The following is a 20,583-nucleotide window of genomic DNA, read 5'->3' on the forward strand; positions in this document are numbered from 1 at the left end:
TCTGAGGTGGAGATGTCCACTGTGCTCCTGGAAGGCAACAGCTGAGTGGTGAGAGGAGGGGGTGTGCCAGGTGGTGAGGCTCTGCCAGTGTAGGGAGGAAGGGAGAAGGATGCGGGTGCTGAAGGGGAGACTGGGCGGGAGCTCTGGGTTTCACCTGAATGGAGCTCCTTCACCAGGGATGACATGGTGTTGGTGATGGAGTCAGCAGCCACCAGCAGGTCATTGCGGAGGTTCCTCCTCGTACCTGAGGGGAGTCAGAGCAGATGGCGATGCCGGGGTAGGTGGGCATGGAGGAGAGATGGCCCAGCAAATGCCTCAGTTCTGCCAGGCCTGTGGACCTCAGGGGGTGAGGCAGCTCCACCTGCCCCTAGGCACATCAGGAACACGAGGCACTTAAGTCCACTGTGTTCTCTCCCTCTGCCTCATGGCCTGAAGAGCAGGATCTGTCAACTCTGTGCTTTGTAGCAACCATACAATGAAAAGAGTTGGGTTCCAGAACAGGCATTGCCCCTGAGGTGTTCCTCAGCCTCAGGTGGGACTTTCCTCTCCAGCACACCTCCCACCTTCTTGTCCCCAATCCCAACAAGACGTCATTCTTAACCCCTACTCAGTGACTTAGCATTGCTGGTCACTAGCTCCTCAGATGGCTGTGGCAATTCCACGCTCACTATGCTGTCAGCAAGGTCCTAGTTGGAGTACCACCCTTTCTTCTTATGCTTGTTCTAAAGAACTTCTATGCCAAATACATGACTTTGGGAATTATTCCATCCAATTCCTCTGGAGGAGGCAAAGCCTAAGGCCAAGGTGCTTCCCGCAACCTAGAAAAAAGAGCACAGGACCCCAGGAGGCCTGTTCTTGCCACATACACAAAGCCCTCAGACCTCCCATTGAAGACCAGCCCATCTATGAGAAGGGGCCAGCACTTGACTTATTTATACTGTCTGTGAGAATCTGATCATTTAAATCTAAGAGCCCAAAAGAAACTAGAAAAATCTCAGCAGGAACCTTGCACATGTTTCCAGGCCCCCTCAGCTGCCACTGTACTCTGATCCAGAAACTCACCTTGCGCAAAGGCCTCCTGCACGTCTCCCCCAACTCCGCTCAGCGCATCCTGTGGACAGTGGGTGGGCGTGGAGCCGGCCGACGTCGAGCGCACCGGCATAGGCATCGGACGGCCACCTCCGTGAGTGGGAGATGTACGTGGGGACCCTGCGGCTTGAGCCTGGGAGATTCAAAGAGATAAAACATGTTCTCTCAGGTATCTGACCTCTTTGAGGAAGGGTGAAAGTCCTTTTTCTCAGTCAGTCTGAGCCAGCCGACAGGCCTCAGTTCAGTGGTACATGATCATGTTTGAAAGGAGGTCAGGCTGCCTTCAGGACTGGAGAGAGGAAGAAAAGAGAAAAAAGGAAGGGGCGGAGTGGGGGGGACAGAACAGCACGGAATAGACCAAGAATGGGAGGGAAAGAAGAGGCTAACACAGGAGGACTGTCGGGCAGACTGAGCAGAGTGGTTGGGTTGGAGATCTGGGAGCGGGTGGCTCGCACAGCAGAGAAATAACATACAAACATCTTTCATGTTTGTTTGCAAACACATTCATATACACATTCTCATATGGTCTCCCAACAACCCATGGGTACAAAGAGCATATATTTTTATATCCATTTTATAGAAGAAAAACAAGGATGAAAAGAGAGCAATGGGTCAGGCAGCACAGCTTGCCTGTGGGAGACACGGGAATAACTGCTATGACTCCAGGGCAGTGAAACGTGCTCTGTAAGCCACAGCTCCCAAGCCACCTGGAATGTGCTCCCAAGTGTGTGTGTCGGGACTTTGCAGGCTGCTTCCCAAGAGTGGGGCATCAAGGCCGGGCACACTGTACCTGCTGAACACACAGAGTGAGGTTTTCCGTGGGCCACCTCATGGGCACGAGGTGAGAATGAACATATGTTAAGTAGAAACCAAACTTTCCTTGTGAAGGCCTTGGTATAGTTTTAGAGAAAGCTTGGAACAATGGGATAAAATAAATAAAAGAAGAAAACTTGTTCAGGGCAGCTCACTGACATCTGGGATCTGCTGCTCCCCTCAAAGCAAGGGAAACTGAGTGTGGCAGGTAGACTGGGGTTTTCTGTAGAAGCAAAACTGAGAAAATATAAGCCAAAGTGTGAGAATAAGTTCAAATGAAGATAGTTACCATTCTGGGAATCTAGATCAGAACCCCCACATACAAACAGAATCTGCCCCAAGTAGTCACACAGGCTGAACGCATAAGGCTCACCTCAGCGCTTCAGCCGCATGGGCACTGAACTGAACAGAAAAGAAACGGATTGTTCTCTGTGGTTTTTACTTGGAATCATTTGTGTGTATTTTAATTTGAGAAATTTTAAAAATACAGAAAACTAATAACCCACTCGAAATTGCTAATTATCAATATTGTGTCAATTTTATTTCAACCAAATTGTTACAGATAAATCTGAAGATCTCTTTGATCACCAATTCTTTCCTGTTCTGTTCCTTCCTTTTATCTATTCAGAGGCAATTGTTATCAAAGATTTTGGTAGGAAACTGTTTATCTAAGTATACATATATAACTAAGAATAATATATATTTCATGCTTTTAAATTTTGCATGAATGATATTATACTGAACATATCATTTTGCAATTTACTTTTATCATCACTCAGCATACTTTTTGAGATCTTTCTATGATACAAATAAGTATGAATTTAGACTCTTATGCCATGTTGTATATAAAAACTAACTCAAAATAGATCATAGCAACGCTAAGAGCTAAAACTATAAAACTTCTCAAAAAAACCATAAGAAAAAATTTGTGACCTTAGGTTAGGCAAAGATCTCTTAACTATGACTCCAAATCTATGATATGTAAGAGAAAAAACTGGTAAACTGGCTTTCATCAAAATTAAAAACTTTGCTCTTCAAAGACATCATTAAATAACATGAACAAATAACTCAAAATGGATCAACAACCTAAATGTAAGAGCTGAAACTACAAGTTACTTAGAAGAAAACATGGAGGGAAAGCTTGGGTCTCCTACCCCAGCCCTTGGCTTTGGGATCACACAGAATTAAAATCACGCTGGGACAGAGCTGTCAGGGCATCTTTGCAAATTCTGGTTTGGGCAGAGTATACCAATTTGGCATCCTGGGTGGTTCAGAGACACAAGTTATAGCCCACCAATATGCATATGCCTTAGCCAGGCCTGAGGCTGAGAGTTCAGAAGCCTAGAGACTGAAGCTGATCTTGGATGAGGTCTACATTAGGCAAGGGATGTCAACTAAATCTGCTACTGGGTGCTTCCGACAAAAAAACCAAAGGTCTGGCAAAGCCTCTTTCGATCTGTTGAAAGGATTGTGCTCTCTCCTGCTGTCAGGGCTCCACTTGCTGTTCTCCCAGCCAGGGGCATTACTTTCTCCTGTGTTATCTCACTGGCTCTTACAGGTCCTCTGGGTATCGGCCTTGCTGTCACCTCCTCTAGGATGAGATGAGGTCTTTCTGAGGTGCTCCAGAGAACCCTGTCCTTCCCTGTCACAGCACTATCTCACTTCTTAAATTTCATCTTCTGCACCAAAGTGCCTAGCACAGGTAAATTCTTAAATGCCTGTTAAATGACAATGAAGTGCATCAAGTTTCTGACCTTTTTTCTTCTGTAACAGAAAGTGGGAAAGTAGCCAGAGTGGGCAATAATCTCCAGGGAGTAATAAATCTATCAGGCACCAGCAAATCTTTATGTGCAATACTTTAACTGGGTAACTAAATGTAGCCAGACCTTTGAGATGGCCCCTCGTGATCCCTCCCCTGGTTTGCACATCCTGGTGTGATCTCCTTCCCTTGAATGTGGGCTGGGCCTTAGGACTTGCTTCTAATAAATTAGACAAATTGGATGTCCCTTCCGAGGTTAGGTTATAAAAGACTCTGACTCTGTCTTGTGCACATACTCTTGCTCTCTCTGGTGAAGCCAGCTGCCATCTCAGGAGCCAGCCTGTTGCAAGGAGCTGAGGGGTAGCTTCTAGCCATCAGCCAGCACTGAACAAAACACAAGAGTCTGAATCCTGCCAACGACCATGTGAATTGCTGAGCCTTGAGGTGACCGAGGTGAGTGGCTTTGGATAACACCTTGATTGCAGCTGTGTGAGAGATACTGAGCTGAGGGACCCAGGAAGACAGCCTATGGATTGCTGGCCCATAGAAGCTGTTAGGTAATACATATTTATTCTCCTAAGCAACTAAGTTTTGGGGTAATTTGCTACGCAGCAATAGGGAACTCAAATGCTAAGGCTAATTTTTAAAAATAGATTATTAGGCCGGGCGTGGTGGCTCACAGCTGTAATCTTAGCACTCTGGGAGGCTGAGGCGGGCGGATCATTTGAGCTCAGGAGTTTGAGACCAGCCTGAGCAAGAGTGAGACCCCGTCTCTACTAAAAATAGAAAGAAATTAATTGGCCAACTGAAAACATACATAGAAAAAATCAGCCCGGCAAGGTGGCGCATGCCTGTAGTCCCAGTTACTCGGGAGGCTGAACCAGGAGAATCACTTGAGCCCAGGAGTTTGAGGTTTCTGTGAGCTAGGCTGATGCCATGGCATTCTAGTCCAGGCAACAGAGTGAGACTCTATCTCAAAAAAAAAAGAAAAAAAAATAGATTATTAAATCAGTCCCATATGATGACATTTGGTTGACAGAGAGATGGTGGAGGAATTTTGAGATATGAGAGACCAGGAACAAAAGCTCTCAGAAAGACAGGCCAAATACCCCAGGAAAGAGGCCTAAGGATAAGAAGAGAGGCAGGAATATATAACCCAGAAAACACTTTCCTGATCTTAGAATCCGTGGAGGGCTCTGAGTACATTAGCCTATCCTGACACTGAAAGACTCCACTTCTTTCGTTTGTCAATAACTGCAAGGACCTAGAGACATTTCTCAGCTGGGAATTCAGTGACTCTGAAAAGGAAGGGAAGTTTGGGCTCTGTTCTCTCTTACCACCACTGCAGGTGACCATTAAGGAGGCAATGTGGTTCAGGGAAAAGGGCACAGAACAAGAAGTTGAGAGACCAAGTCTCTTCTTCTGAATGTGTAGTACATGCAGTATGTTTTCTGGAGCCTAGTCTTCTCATTCATAAATTGAGGGGATCCAACTAGATGACATCTGAGGCAGTTTTTGGATATACAATTCTGTGTCATATGATCTTCACAAGTTAACCTCACACAGGAATGCCTAGTAACTGAAGCTTTGCTTCAGTGCTATCCACTCTGTCAGTGAAGGATGCTCTTTTGAGGGTCAGGGCAGCCATCTCAGGGTCCCATTCCGCTTGCTCCAACTTCCCTTCCTCATGAGTGGAGTCCATACCACAGCTGCTGCCCATTCAGACCTTGTGCAAATGACATCAATAAGCAGGTACAGGGAGCAGGCTACTCTACCTCAAGAAAGATAGAGTTTGAAATAATTGCCTAAGTGCAAACTGGAGCATGGGGTGCACATGCAGTTTGAGAAATGGCTGTAGTGCAGAGCAATATCCTCAATGTGCTGACAATAACCTCTGAATCTGGTTAGAGTTTGTTCATCCTCTGTTCACTTGATAGGACAGAAAGATACACTAAAAATCAAGATAGAGCACTACATTTTGTAGCTGCACCGCATCTCAAAAGCACGGATGGGTTTTATGTTCAGAGAGACAGGCCCTTCTGCGAGAAGACTGCCAAGCACTCCACTCAATGCAAACCAATCTAGAATAAGCAGCACAGTGGGAGGCTGGGAGGGCATCACAGTAGGCACCTTGACTTATGGGAAACCTGAAAAACACAGAAATCTCTGAAGGTGGAGCAACTAGTCAGATGGCTCCAAGAAGATGGGGATAAGTCGTCCAATGATGGGTATAAAACAATCTTGTGCTCCTGAGTTTCAGCTGCTGGGAGAGGGCAGCTACCCTGGTAGAGCAAGGAAGCTTTGCAACATGCCAGTGTTTAAGATTTCCTGACACAGGGACAGTGGAATCTTGTTGTAATACAACCTATAACAAGGGCCTGAATACAGCATAGGCCAATCATGTGCCTAACCAATAACTAAACACAATAAATGCCCTGTATCTCAGGTTCTCTGAATACAGAGGTCCCTTGTAGTTGGAAACAATTCTGTTAGAAATGCAGAGGTGGAGAAACATATAATCTGAGCTCTCTAGACTGCTGGCTTTTTGCTTTTCAAATTAGCAAAGACTGAGAACCCAAGAAAGGTGTCATGGTTATGAAAAGTGTTCAGAAATCATGCTTATAATTTTGAAGGGTTCATGACCTCAGGAAAATAGCCTGTTTTAGTCCAATATTCATTTTATATCTGAGGAGACTGAGGCCTAGAGAGGTCACAAGGGTCACACACAAAAAAAATCAGTAGAAAGGCTAGGACTAGTACCTGGGTCTTTTAATCATCTCAAACAGCTAGAAGGAAACTAAGCACATTAGGATCATAGTATGATGTTTTTGAAACCAAAAGGAACATGGATCAGTCAGGACTTCTCATGACTGAAGCTAACTACAATCTTCTACGGGACAGCCAATTTCATTTCCTATAAGAGTGAGAAATGTGAGAAAGGAGACTGCAGGGATTATGACTTAGTCTCTTATCTATAATATAAATCTCATACTGGAGCCAAAAAAGGTAAAGGGAATGCCAGAGAAGGTGCCCTGAGGACACGGGTGATCCTTCACCAGCCCTGCATCTGAGCACAGAGACAGGGACCCACATGCTGAGGCAGAAAGAACTGGCCAGAAGACCAGCTGCACAGAGAGAAAGGCGCTGTCTTCAGTAGGAAAATGACACTGCACTGTTCTTGGCCATGCCTAGGTATCCCCAGCATGGTGCTTGGCACATAGTAGGGGCTCCAAAAATAGGATTTCCTTCCCTTCTTTTTTCTCATAGAACAGGTAAGAATTTATCATCTCCTAGCTACATGTTACAGTCAGGTAATCAGGCCCAGAGAGGCCTATGGCAAAAAGCCTGATTTAAGAATTAATAGCCTCTGTGGAGCACTCATAACTGCATCCCCCTCCACACACACACACGCCCCACTGAAACTCTGAGCTAAGCTGTTATCATGGTAACAGAATGGAAGACATTTTAGTCTCCATTTCTATCTCTCTGATTCATGGACACCTGCCAGGTAGCAGATGGCCTGTGTGGACAATTACCTTCATTTTGCTGCAGTGTATTTAAATTAAACAAAGTGGCCTCTTTGCTGCCGATTTTCAGAGGCCCTCTCAGAAAAACAAAAAACAATGACGGGAGAAAGAAGCTGCAGGTCTGAAATTTAGGCAAGGTGCTGTCAATGCATACAGAACTGGGATGTATAAAGAACAGACTTTGTACATTTTTTTTCTTCAAAAAAAGGTAAAAGTACCCACATACTATTTTGAGCTGGTGTTGGTAGTGACTGTGCTAGTAAGATGCAGCTGTCTCATCAAAGCGGAAGTAAAAGGAGAGAGAGGTGACGGGATTATCTGATGCTGCATTGTCTATCCTGCTGCAAGAGTTGGAAATAATTGCCTTGCATGACAAAAGTTAAGACTGTCAGTGGTTAGGAACCTCTCAGACAATGGAGAGTGAGGGTGGAGGAGAGGAGAAAGACAACCAAATGGCGGTGAGCAGAGCAGCAGGTAAAGAACATGCCAGGACACTTTCCTGTGTTAGCAAAGATGCCCAGCTGCAAGCTTAAGTTCAGTGGAGCCTTTTAAAGGTAAACTTGGCTTCTAAACACCTGAGAGAAGGGCTGCACAGTTTTATGATGTACCTCTTCTCTTACTACTGTTAACATCCATTTATCTATCATGTGTTGGAAGGATGAGGCCACCAGAAAGTCTTCCACGAGGACCCTCCGCAGAGAGTCAACACCTGTTTGTTCCTTGTCACATCAGGAACCTCAGGGTTCACACACAACCTGTCACTCAGCATGGTGGCTTGGGGGGTATGCTACAATACACACAAAGCAGCTATTCGAGGACTGCTGGATATCTTGTGATCACACTGTTGACAATGGCAGAAGATTATGGTTCTCAATCTTCATGATTCTGTCCCTATTCAAGTCACACTCAATTTTTATATAGAAGACAAATCTCTAAGACGTAACGAGTGGGGGGCAAGGTGTGTAGTTATCTTTCTTAGTGGAAGGAGGAAGCTGTATTATTTCTGCAATAAAGAACAACCTATAAAAACCCACCATAGGCTGGCGTGGTGGCTCACATCTATAATCCTAGTACTCTGGGAGGCCAAGGCGGGAGGATCGCTCAAGGTCAGGAGTTCGAAACCACCCTGAGCAAGAGCAAGACCCCATCTCTACTAAAAATAGAAAGAAATTAATTGGCCAACTAAAAATATATAGAAAAAATTAGCCAGGCATGGTGGCGCATGCCTGTAGTCCCAACTACTCGAGAGGCTGAGGCAGAAGGATTGCTTGAGCCCAGGAGTTTGAGGTTGCTGTGAGCTAGGCTGATGCCATGGCACTCTAGCCAGGGCAACAGAGTGAGACTGTCTCAAAAAAAACCCCATAAAACAAAACAACAACAACAAAAAAACCCCACCATAAACCCACAGATCAAAGGAAAGTTGAAATTTAAACTTTTAGATAGGGAAACTCATAAATTCTGAGATTAGAATCACCTTCTTTCTGTTTGTTTCTCCTAGCTTGCCCAGCCTTATTGGAAAATGTTACCCTGTTAGTCCTCATTGCAGGATTTCAAAGCCAGTTCTTAGCAAAATGATCAGAGACCTCACTGAGAGAAAAAACCCTTAAAATGAATACCAAACACTCAGATTGCATATTAGAAACAAAAATTAGGTTCCCAGGAGGATTGTGGTCCTTATTCAGACAGCTAAATCAATTATTAAGAAGGCAGCTGGAACCTATCAGTGATGTTTTAAAATTCAATAAGTCTAATTTAGATGCTACTTATGGGTAAGCAAAACTTGTATGGTGGGATATGGCACCCTTATTCAACAATGACATTCCACTCTTTGTTATTAATAAGTCCCTATTATATCCAGCATGGTGGTTAGAGTCCCGGCTTTGCAGTTATATGGACCAAGTTTGGATTCCAGCTGCCAATTACTAGCTGTGTGATTTTGGGCATCTTACCTAACCTCTCTGCACCTGAGATTCTTCATATGTAAAATGGGTTTAACAGTAGCTACCAGACAGGTTGGTGAGGATGAACATGAAATGCTCCACGCACTTCGCTTAATAGAGTGACACCTGCCATTCTTCTATCTTGAAAGATGCTGGGGGGGGGTTGCATAGATGAAGCAAAGTCTCCACTATCAACAGGCCTAGAGCCTTTTGAGGAAATCAGGCACGCATGCAACTAGAATATGAGAAGGGATGCAACAAGTGCCATAGCAGAGGAACAAAGGAAGGGCAGCCTAGACACAAGAAGGTTTAGCTGATGTTATGGGACAGGGTAAGGGTCCATAAAAGAGGCAGCAGCTGAGAGGATCTTGAGGGATACAACTGCAATAGGCAGAAGAGGCTTGGGAGGGCAACCGGTGAGGAAAAAGCATGAACAAAGGCACCAAGCATAAGAGAAGGCTGCGTCTGGGGGTAGGAAGTGGTGGTGAGGCTGGACTATGGGGCGAGCAGGAGGTGTGTGCAGGAAAAGAGGAGTGTAGGCGACAGTCAGCCAGAGTCTTAAATGAATGGCCACCGAGTTATTTAATTGGCCCACAGAGGTGAAAATTGCCCAATCCACCGCAAACCTAGCTCTCCATCAGTTTTTTAAAAATTTATTTTTTGCCACTGTTTTTTTATTAGTTCATGAACTAAGAATGATTTTTATATATTTAAATGGTTACATTTTAAGCAGTTATATAGTACTTACATAATATCTGTAGTTTGTTCTACAAAGCCTAAGATATTTACTATCTAACCCTTTAAGAAAAAGCTTGCTTGGCCGGGTGCAGTGGCTCACACCTGTAATCCTAGCACTCTGGGAGACTGAGGCGGGCGGATTGCTCAAGGTCAGGAGTTAGAAACCAGCCTGAGCAAGAGCAAGACCCCACTTCTACTATAAATAGAAAGAAATTAATTGGCCACTAATAAATAGAAAATTAGCAGGGCATGGTGGCATATGCCTGTAGTCCCAGCTACTCAGGAGGCTGAGACAGAAGGATTGCTTGAGCCCAGGAGTTTGAGGTTGCTGTGAGCTAGGCTGACGCCATGGCACTCACTCTAGCCCGGGCAACAAAGTGAGACTCTGTCTCAAAAAAAAAAAAAAAAAAAAAAAGAAAAAGAAAAAGCTTGCTGACCCTTGCTATAGGCAATGCCAAGAGGGAGCTAGTGAAGGTTTCTGAGAGGGGAGTAATGTGGTCAGGTCTGGTCTGTGTTCAGGAGTCTTGCTCTAAGCAATGTGAGGGAGGGAGGGAGAAATAAGAGCTAGGAGCTCTTTTATTAATAAGGAGGCTTTTTCAATACCAGGCGACAGATAATGGGAGCTGGAACGACAGCTGTGATAAGACTAGAAAGGAGGAGAGAGATACAAGCAACCTTTTGGAGAAAAAATTGACCAGACTTTGGCAACTAAGAGGGAAGAGCAAGAGCCTGGTAGATCGCTACCATAAACACAGGAGTGGTAACAATGACATCAATAGAAGCAGGAAATATGGACACAGGAGGGATGTGTGGGGTTGCATCCATACCTTAGCCAAACCTCAGAATAAGGGATTTGAGAATGCCTTGGGGGCTTATCCTAGCATCACAGAGAAAGGTCCTTGAGGCTCAGGGCAGGCCTTCTAGTTAAGAAGGGGGAAATTCTACCTGCTAGGGGTTGAGCTGGGGCTACTACTGGCACTTAGTGGGTAGAGGTTAAGGATGCTGCTAAACATCTTACAATGAATAGGACAACTACCCACAAAAAAAGAGAGTTACCTGGTCCTCAGCTGTCACTAGTGCTAAGGATGAGAAACCTAGCTGAGGGTGATTCAGAGTCAAGAGATCCCACAGAGGGCAGTCTGCCCAGGCCTGTGGAAAGAAGGGCAGGCAACTAATAGCCTCCAATTAGGTTGAAACCTTCAAGGGACCCAGGAATAGATTATCACATCTTCTGCACATTTGAGAGATGTCCCAGGCAGCCCCAGATCCGAGACTCTCCCAGGTTCTCCCTTGATTTTCTGAGGACTGGGTGGGTTAAAAATAGGAGTTGAAATTATATGAAAGAAATTAATATATACTGAATTTTACATACATTTAGGTTAATAATACATAATAACAAAAACACTGAAGGGTTTATGGTTAGCCATCTGGGTAGAGCAGTGGGGAGTTGGCATAGATTCGTATTCAAGGTACCACTCACTTTAGTTGAACCTAACTGCATTGCCTCTAATTTCATAAAACATCCTCTTACTTTCCTTTTACTTTTTTTTAAACATTAGGGTATCTGTACTGCAGCTCAAATGCATACTCCCAAATTATGATTAGCAGTAAATGGAAAAGAGTGTAAAACAGTCTATTGTACCCTTTAAAACATGCTTCTTTGAGCTGAAACTAAGCAGATATTTTCTTCAATTAAGGACTGTAGGCCAGGATGCTCCATACCATAGCATTATCCTTAATATGGTACATCAGAACCAGCCTGTGGTTCAGCTATAAAACCTGTTACCCTAGAGACTGGTACAGCCTCATGATTAGAGGACATACCTACAGACCCTCTCAAAGTGAAGTGTTACAGAAACAGAGAGAAGAGTGTTAGGGAATCCTGTCCTCTTGCAAGAGACATGGCCAAGAACCACAGCGATGAGCCAGAGAAGGGCATCAGGAAAGCAGCTGATGTTTTTGTGGGTGTTTTCTTTTGTCTGGAAAAGTGGCAGGTGGGAGGCTGGTGCAAATAAACCCTGGGGAAAGAGTTATTGAACGAGAGCCCAGACAATGAAGTGAGAGCCAGAGGGTTTCAAAGTCACAAAAGGAGAAGCCGATGAAATCAACTCAACTGGATTTCTGTAGACCCTTCTTGGTTTATAGCCTTCCCCCAATATACTCATTGGTATTAGTGACAAAAGGGTCAAAGAATTGTGTTGCTGGAAGTTTACAGATGAGGAGACTGATGTTATGTGCCCGTTCAGATGGAAAAGAAATGAGGTTTAGCCAACAAAGCTCAATTAGTGAGAAGGGCAATCCATTCACATGTAGTGCACTAAAGCAGATCTAAGATTTAGATCTTGCTTCACGGAGGTGAGGTCATCATTGGAAAGTGCTAAAGAGTTGGACAGGACGGAGCCCATTTTTCATTGCTGTGTGAACTCTACTGTTCTACTGAAAAATTTCTTCCTAAAGTTGCTGATAACTTCCTAATTGTCAAATTCCAGGAATTTCTTCTTGCAACTTTCTGGGCTTTTGACAGAGCCCACAATCCTTCTCCTCCTGCCTGTTCTTACTGAATCCTTTTTCTTCTTTTTGTCTATGATGGGTTTTCCCTAAGCCTCCTGTTTATGGTTGCAACCTTAATTTTATGTTGAAGGCTTCTAAATCTATATTGCTAGCCTTGTTTGTCCACTGCAATTTCAGTTGTAGATCTCCAAATACCTAGTAGACCTTTTTCTTGACTGCCTGGCTATTCCATGTAATAGTATGTCCCAAATCAGGTCAAAGTCCTCTTCCTAACCCAGATCATCTCCCCATTTCATTTGTCAGACACCCATCATTTTCCTGGCCAAACCTAGAAGTTTTCTTTCACTTATTCTTTTTTGTTAATGCTTTGCTGAGATTCAGACTGTAGCATTCTAGGGAAGATAGTGTGTCCTAGGAATTCAATGTTCTTCCAGTAGAAAGAGAATTTCTCCAGTTTGGTGTGAAGAAAGTTTTCCTAGAGACCCTGGAGTATGGTTTTCACTTGCTGTCTGCATTCTAGTCAGGAGAGGAAAACACAGACATATAGTGTGGGAGGGAAATAAAAATGTAGGTGAGGAAATCTCTCAGCTTGCTACTGACAAGAGTAATGGAAAATATTAGGGGTACCGCATAGCCCCCAAAGCTATTTCCCCTTGTATCCTCAGACTGTAACTCCTTGTAGGTGTTCAAGGAGTTTGGGGGGAGTGAAAAACAAATACCTATCCTCCCCTCCCCCAATGTGAGACAGGACCATCTAAGAATGAGTCTTTGTAGCAATGTGAGACTAAGCTCCTGAACATAAAAGGAGCCCAAAGTATTTGAATTCCCCTTCGATGCTTTCCTCCAAAGATCTTGATGGAAAAGGGGGAGAAAAGAAAATGAGCTCAGAGCAGTCTGAGCTATGTGAGGTATGTAAAATTTGTCAGGCCCAAAGAGATGTGAGTATAAGACTTCAGTTATGGTCCCCCTCCCATGCCCAGGTGCAATTGTTTAAAGTCATTTTTTTTGTTCCAGACTAACTGCCTCACCCATTATCTTGATGTCCCTGGAATTTGTGATACAGAGAACAATGTATAGACAATCAATAGCTTATGTTATTTTAATGTAAATTCTTGAAAAACAACTTAGAAACTGCCTCTTCTCTTCCTTTAAAAACCTACTTGTAACAGCAGCTAGTCAGAGTGTTTATTCAGGGCAACTTGAATCTATACTCCTGGATGGCCATCCTCAAGCTTTGGGCTTGAATAAACTCTATACTGAATCATAATAACAAAAACTCTATTTTTAATATTGTAATGATATTCTTCTTTTTGGAAAAACCAAAACCAAAACCCAATAAAAAACTGCCAGGTCCCTACAGTGGGCACAGGTGCCAAGACTGATGAAAGACACACCCTGCAGACTCTCACAAGGCCATCTGCAAGCAGCCGGCAATGGCAGGGAGTCTATGTACATGTCCTAGGACTGTATGTGTACAGTCTGTCTATGTACATGTTTCCAGGCTGGAGGTCTGTGGGAGAGTCATACAGTACAGAACAGAGATCCTCATATCACAGCAGACATGCGTGTAGTTTGTAGTTTGCAAACTTAGGTGGGCAGCAGTGGTGCCTAAGGCTCAGGATACCGCTGACCCAACTTGTGTTTCTGCATTTACGATATCATGTCCATTAAATCACTTTCAGACTATTTGAGAGTAGTATTTGTGTAAGATTTCTCTTTTTATCCTCCAAAAGGCCAAGCTCATTGCCTTGAACGTATGTAGTAAAACACTGCTGGATAACTAAATGAATGGCAATCCTTTGCCTTTCATGAAAAAGTAGACTTAGGCTTCTATTTCAGAGTATAGTGGGGCCATAGAGCCCAAAAGATTTCAGAAGCATGTGAATCTGAATCCCTTCCCAGGGAGATTGTGTCCAAAGATTAAGGGAGCCAGGAGGAACAAGACCCCCGAAGCATCAAGGGTCACTAACAATCTCTTTAATAGACAAAGAGGAGATTTTTATTTGTTGTTGCCTAGGTTTGTTTTTTTTTTTAAGTAATTTCTCTTAAACTTACAAAGTTAGTATTCATGAGGTTTGTGTCAGCCCTTATGGGCTGATTATGGCCAACTAAAAACTGAGTGTCCTTCCTTTGAGGCATAATTGGTGAAACAGTGATCAGAAATGGGGGCTTCCTGGAGTCAGCCCAAACTATACTTCTCTGGGGTAGATGTAGTGGGCTATATGTCTGGGTCTTAGAATTCAGAAAGGGCATGAGGGCAAGATCCCATGAGAGGTCCCAAGTGTGGCAATATTTTCTTAGCAGACTTTCCAACATTCCTCTAATTCCATTATTTTCAGAGTGTCAGCTATGTTATCTTTTGGACCACCACTCCACTATTAAGCTGGGTCAAGGCCACCCTGTGGGAACCTCTTGTCCTTATATAACTTTTACCTTCTAAAGTTAGCCTTTAAGTCTGATGTTGATCTGTATATAAAAGGTAATTATCTTCTAATAGGAGGAACCAGAGAAATATTCGAGGAAACATATCCTTCATGAATAAACTAAACCCCTTGCCTTGGATAGCTCATTTCATTTGGTATTAAAGATCCAGCAGTGACATTTTATGGTATACTGAGTCATAGGGAAAAATGGAACCCTGAGATGTTCCTAGAAGGAAACTGTGTATTTTTGGTGCTGTTCACTTTCATTGAAGGAAAAAAAAAAAAAGAAACTGTGTATCTGAAGTCCTTCCAGACTAGGATTCGGAATATTGTTTGATCTAGACTGGAGTAGCCCATAGTTTAAGTGCACCAATGGTCATAAATACCATTGCCAGTAGGGACCTAATCAGTCTCTTGTTACCCTAGTGTGTCCCTTGGTAACACTAATGAATGAATCCTACAACTGTTATTTCTGACTATAGGCATTGTTTTTTACTGAGCAATGTTCAAAATATTTTCAAGTGATACAAATAAGTATAGATAACCTGGCTTTTATAGATTATCACTGTTAAAAAAGAGACAGATTTTATTCTACATAATCAGTATCTGTTCTCTAGATAGAAATAATAATAGAGCTAATAGTAATATTAATATATTAGCTTGGTGTTCCTGTTCTTTTGGTAACACTGAAAATTTTCTGATTCTTTTTTATAAAGGATATTTCTGAGCCATAATTTAATCTCCTGAATGAATCTACCTATTATATGGGACTATCTTGAGCAAAATCACTGCCACAGGTACTTGAACTAGTTATGTCTCCTATAATTAATATAATTATTAATTTATACAGTTTATAAGTCAAAATCTTATAAATGTGGTTAATACTGGTTTTCATTTAGCAACTATTTATTGAGCACCTACCATGTGGCAGGCTGGGCTGGGGGGGGATATGACAGTGGGAAAGGCAGACAAAATCCTTTAATTGCAGTTTGATGACAGCCATGGGCCTGATTAGCCCTGACTCAATTGAGACAATCCAATTCTTGAGCCTATTAAATAACAGAGTCAATAGTGGGTTGAACAGTCACTAAGTGAAGTCTTATCTGAAATAGCCAGGCAGTTCTGCCCTTCACTGTAACCCTTAGATCTGACAAAAGAGAAGGGAAGGAGAGAGAGAAGAAATACAGAGGAATGTCAGTTGAGGTACTGATGCCACTCAAAGCATGGGAAAAGTGGCTGGGGCTGAAGACAACTGCAGCACCAAGGCTTTTAAGGTGACAGTTATTACCCATTCCTCTCAAGTTCCCCCAAAGCCAAAATAATCCTGTGATACTGTGATACGAATATCTATTTGGTCTTCTATTCCTGGAACAAGAGGTTTTAAAACCTTTGGAGCCTCCAGAGTAATATGGTGTCTTTTGTATGCTAGTGAGATGGTTGGGCTGGGGCCTCTTAGACAGCTTCAGGATGTGGGCTGGCTGCCAGAAAGACCAAGCATGATTAGAGGGTTGACACTTTGAGCCCCATCAACCAGACTTCTGGTGAGGGGAGAGGGGCTGTAGATTGAGCTAATCACCAGTAGCCAATGATTTAATCAATGGTGCCTACATAATGGAGCCTCTGTAAGAAGTTTAAATGGAGGGCTTCACAGAGCTTCCAGGTTCATGAACACATCTATGTGCCAGGAGGTAGTGCACCCCAACTTCATAGGAACTGAAGCTCCTATGCTTGGGATCCTTCTAGAACTTGCCCTATATACTTCTTTATTTGGCTGTTCATTTGTACCTTTTACAATATCCTTTATAATAAAACAGTAATAGTAAGTAAAATGTTTCTCTGAATTCTATGAGATGTTATAGCAAATTATTGGACCCGAGGAAAGAGTTGTGAGAACCTCTGATTTACAGCCAAGTCAGACAGACTTGCAATTCTGAAGTGGGGGGCAGTCTTGTGGGACTGAGCCCTTAACCTGTGGAATCTGCGCTACCTCCAGGTATTGTCTGAATTAAATTAAACTGTAGGGCACCCAGCTGGTGTCTGTAGAGAATTGAATTGCTTGGTGTAAAAAACCCACACAGTTGGTGTTAGAAGTGTTCTATGGGTGAGAAGAGATCCCAGTAGTAGTTAATAGTAAATCCCTAAAGAGGAAAGAAGCAAGAAGGTGGATAATATGAAAAGTTCTCTATAGTGGATTTATGGAGCCAGTTTTGGGAAGCATATCTATAATAATAAATTGAATATCTAGTATAATGAATACATTTCAAAAGTATTTTACAATTATTTTATTACCCATTTAGGGTAATACATTTTGATAGGAAAGAAATTAAACTACTCCAACAAGAACTTGGAAGGAAGGGTTACATCATAGCTCTGTGTTAAATACTCTTACCTTTCTGTCTGCACTAGTAATGATATGGATTACACAGAAGTTCTAGTTCTAAAGCTTTTAGTTTTTTCAGCTGTATATGTTAAAAATGTTGAATTAGGCCAGGCACGGTGGCTCATGCCTATAATCCTAGCACTCCGGGAGGCTGAGGCGGGAGGATCGCTCAAGGTCAGGAGTTCGAAACCAGCCTGAGCAAGAATGAGACGCCATCTCTACTAAAAATAGAAAGAAATTAATTGGCCAACTAAAAATATATAGAAAAAATTAGCTGGGCATGGTGGGGCATGCCTGTAGTCCCAGCTACTTGGGAGGCTGAGGCAGTAGAATTGATTGCTTGAGCCTAGGAGTTTGAGGTTGCTGTGAGCTAGGCTGATGTCATGGCACTCTAGCCCGGGCAACAGAGTGAGACTCTGTCTCAAAAAAGAAAAATGTTGAATTACATAAAGTCATTCAGTCCAAATTTGAGCCTCAGAGCTGAGCCTAGGTGGGTCCAGTTTTAACCTGTGAAATGGATAGAAGTATATTTCTAGCTAAATCAACAGAGCAGCATTTTTAAACTTATACCATGATGGGAAAAGCCGATGAAAAAACAATTTGTACCAATTCATGCTATGAATAGTCCTATGAGACTGTGAGGACTAGGACATGAGTCAGGATCTGGGCCATGCAGAATTTCCAAGATAGGCACATGGTGGTTTGTTAGAGGCAGGCTTCAGCAGCCTAGTCGCTCATTTTGCCAGCTTCAAGGGGATGATGACCTCACATCAGGAAAGCTCACTGAAACTAACATGTTATTTAATCCTCTGTCTGCTCAAGGTTAGCTTAAAATTGACCTGGAAAATAATATCACAGTGGTGGCAATTACTATGTGTTGGATTACATGGTAATCCATAAAAATTTAAAAACTGAATTGTCTCCTAGAAGACCATTAAAATAAAATATCCATTAAAATAATTATGAATACCATTAAAATAAATATCCATGTCTGCCCTCTTTTGAAAGAAAGTTCTCAAGTTAGGTGTAGGTTGTTGCCAATTCATGCTTCACTTTGAGCCGGCACGTTCAGAGAGAGATCAAGAGATGCCATGCTAGCCTGGGCAGACTGTTGGCAGTAAGTTCCCAGCAAGTGGCTGTGGCTGTAAAGTGCATGTCTGGGGCACACAGGGATGAAGAGAGGGGGAACCCAGGTGGTCTGCAGCTGCAGCTGAGGTGATGCCTTAGATCAGGAGGAAGGGGAACCTGAATAACAAGGGGATGAGATGGCCAGCGAAACGAGTGGGAGAAGGGAGCAGGAGAGATAAATGGTCTCTTTCCTTTCTCGTCAACACAGTCCCATGCATTACCCTACTTGTAGGAGGCCTTACCAACATTTGCTTCTCTGTACTTCTGAACAAACTGGAGGTTTATACTTCCTGGGGCCCTTTAAATAAAGTGTGATCATGTGACTTGCTCTGGCCAATGAAATGGAGTGGAAGTGATTCATGTCACTTCCTGGAGGAAGCATTTAATTGCTGAGCTTGACTTTCCATCCTGTTCTTCTGCTTGGCTCATATATAATAAATGTATCTATTGATGTGGAAGTGTCATAGATGGAAGCAATAAACTGTGAATGAAGAAAAAAGCAAAACCAAACAAACTTCTGTTTCATGGAAGTCCTTGAGATTGCTGACTTGTCACCCTGTCTCGAGGCCATGCCTGTCTTCTTTGCCCCTTTTTCACAGTCTGTTCCCTCCCTACCACCCCTTCCTTACCTCTTTCTTTCCTTTCTTCTCCCCTTTGCTCTAGGATCCCACTGCTCTCCTAACTGGAAATAGTAAGTATAATGTTTTACATGCCTAGTCTTAATCTAAAACATGGGTAAATTTGTGTTTTAAAAAAGTGGGTAAAATTTTGTAATTAATTTTATATTTCTGTCTTGAAAAAAAAACCCACTGAGGTAAACTAAAACTCAACTTTAGCTTGTGTAAAAAAAATGTATACTTTGAAATCTTACTATGTTATACAAACATATGATTTTACTATTGTGGATAGGCCCACAATTGATTTTCTTGTGTGGGTCAGTGGCTATCAGAAAAAATAAAAACAAATATAAACCTTCCCCAAACATCATGCAATAGTCATACAGCTCAGAAAAACCTGAGTTCCTTCTGCAGTAGGCTCTGAACAGAAAGTCACTTAAAGGGTAGTCAGTCTCTCTGTTGTCATCAGTAATTGTGTTATGAAGGCCAGTGGAGCCAGAACACTCAGAGGCCTATTCAAGACTGCAGGGCATCTAAAGTTATCAAAACAACTACTCATTTTCATGCACATTCATTCATTCATGAGGTCACCCCCACCACCCCAAAAGCTGTTTCAAGCAATTAAAGTCCTTTAGACACAAAACAACAGAGAGTAGGAAAATGCAATGGTAGCCTAGCTAATCATGCATACTTAAACACAGCAGATGTGTACTTTAAAAAAAAATCCAACAAGCTCTGGTTTTAAGTAAGAACATGCTCTACTGTGTAAACATGACTTGAACTTTTAGGCCACTGTACAACACCATGGAGAGAACTACTGAGGGTTTTGCACATAACCAATTCTTAAGAGACAATGTTGTGCAGGTAGGAGACGAGAAAGTATGTAACATTTATAGGAAGAAAAGAAGAACATGCAGAAGAAGCACTAGCACAGAGGAAAATTCTGAAGTTCACTTACTGCCTGCTTTTGTTCTTCCTCCTACAGGTGTTGAGGATGAAAAAAAGGCAGAGGAAAAAAGGAGAGAAATTAATGCTCATCACCACAAACACTGGGAAGAAATGACAGAAGACCTGGGCAAACCAGGCCAGGCCCATAAGTTTGGAGGTCAAAGGCCCTGTCTACCACAGGAGCATCAGCAGGACAAAGAAAATGGCAAGCCTCAGCCCACTCAATTAATTCAATGCTAACTTCTTGAATTGGAAGGAAAGAACCTTACAAACCATCCAGTCCAACTTTCTTATTTATAGACAAAAGAGGCCTAGAGTGCCTGACCTGCTTAAGATCACATAACTATTTAGGGCAAACCAAAAGAGGAAGTTCAATCATGACTTAAAATTCTAATAAGCATTCTATTTTGTCATTCACAATATTCACATGTATTTAGGTACATTTGTCTAGGTGAGTGGTTCTCAAAGTGTGGAACACTGACCAGCACCATCAGCACCACCTGGGAACTTGCCAGAGGTACAAACTTTGTGCCTCACCCCAGACTTACCAAATGGAAGCTCTAGGGGTGGGACACAGCCATGTGACCAACCTTTCAGCTGATACTGATGCATACAAGTTTAAGAACCATTGCTCTAAAACTTTCCCAGCTAGCAATTTCCCCTGACCACAGTTTCTTTTTTTATTTAGTCCACTTCCCCAACTAAATGTG

General features: G+C 42.8%; 1 protein-coding gene across 13 annotated transcripts in view; it reads right to left on the reverse strand.

The window, feature by feature from the left end:
- The window catches only part of DTNB (dystrobrevin beta), a 247,434-nt gene that overhangs the window by 8,406 nt on the left and 218,445 nt on the right, over positions 1 to 20,583 (reverse strand). For 7 of the 13 annotated variants that reach the window (XM_076000601.1, XM_076000603.1, XM_012788139.3 and 4 more), the window contains 3 exons: positions 19,884 to 19,904; positions 1,063 to 1,222; positions 155 to 244 (listed from right to left, as the gene is read on the reverse strand). In XM_076000601.1, the coding sequence (XP_075856716.1) occupies positions 155 to 244; positions 1,063 to 1,222; positions 19,884 to 19,904 (271 nt within the window). The remainder of the gene's footprint in view (positions 1 to 154; positions 245 to 1,062; positions 1,223 to 19,883; positions 19,905 to 20,583) is intronic. The other 6 variants (XM_076000608.1, XM_076000605.1, XM_076000607.1 and 3 more) reach the window with 3 other exon arrangements.

This window comes from Microcebus murinus, chromosome 3 (genome assembly GCF_040939455.1).
Source record: "Microcebus murinus isolate Inina chromosome 3, M.murinus_Inina_mat1.0, whole genome shotgun sequence".
NCBI classification, from domain to species: Eukaryota; Metazoa; Chordata; class Mammalia; order Primates; family Cheirogaleidae; genus Microcebus; species Microcebus murinus.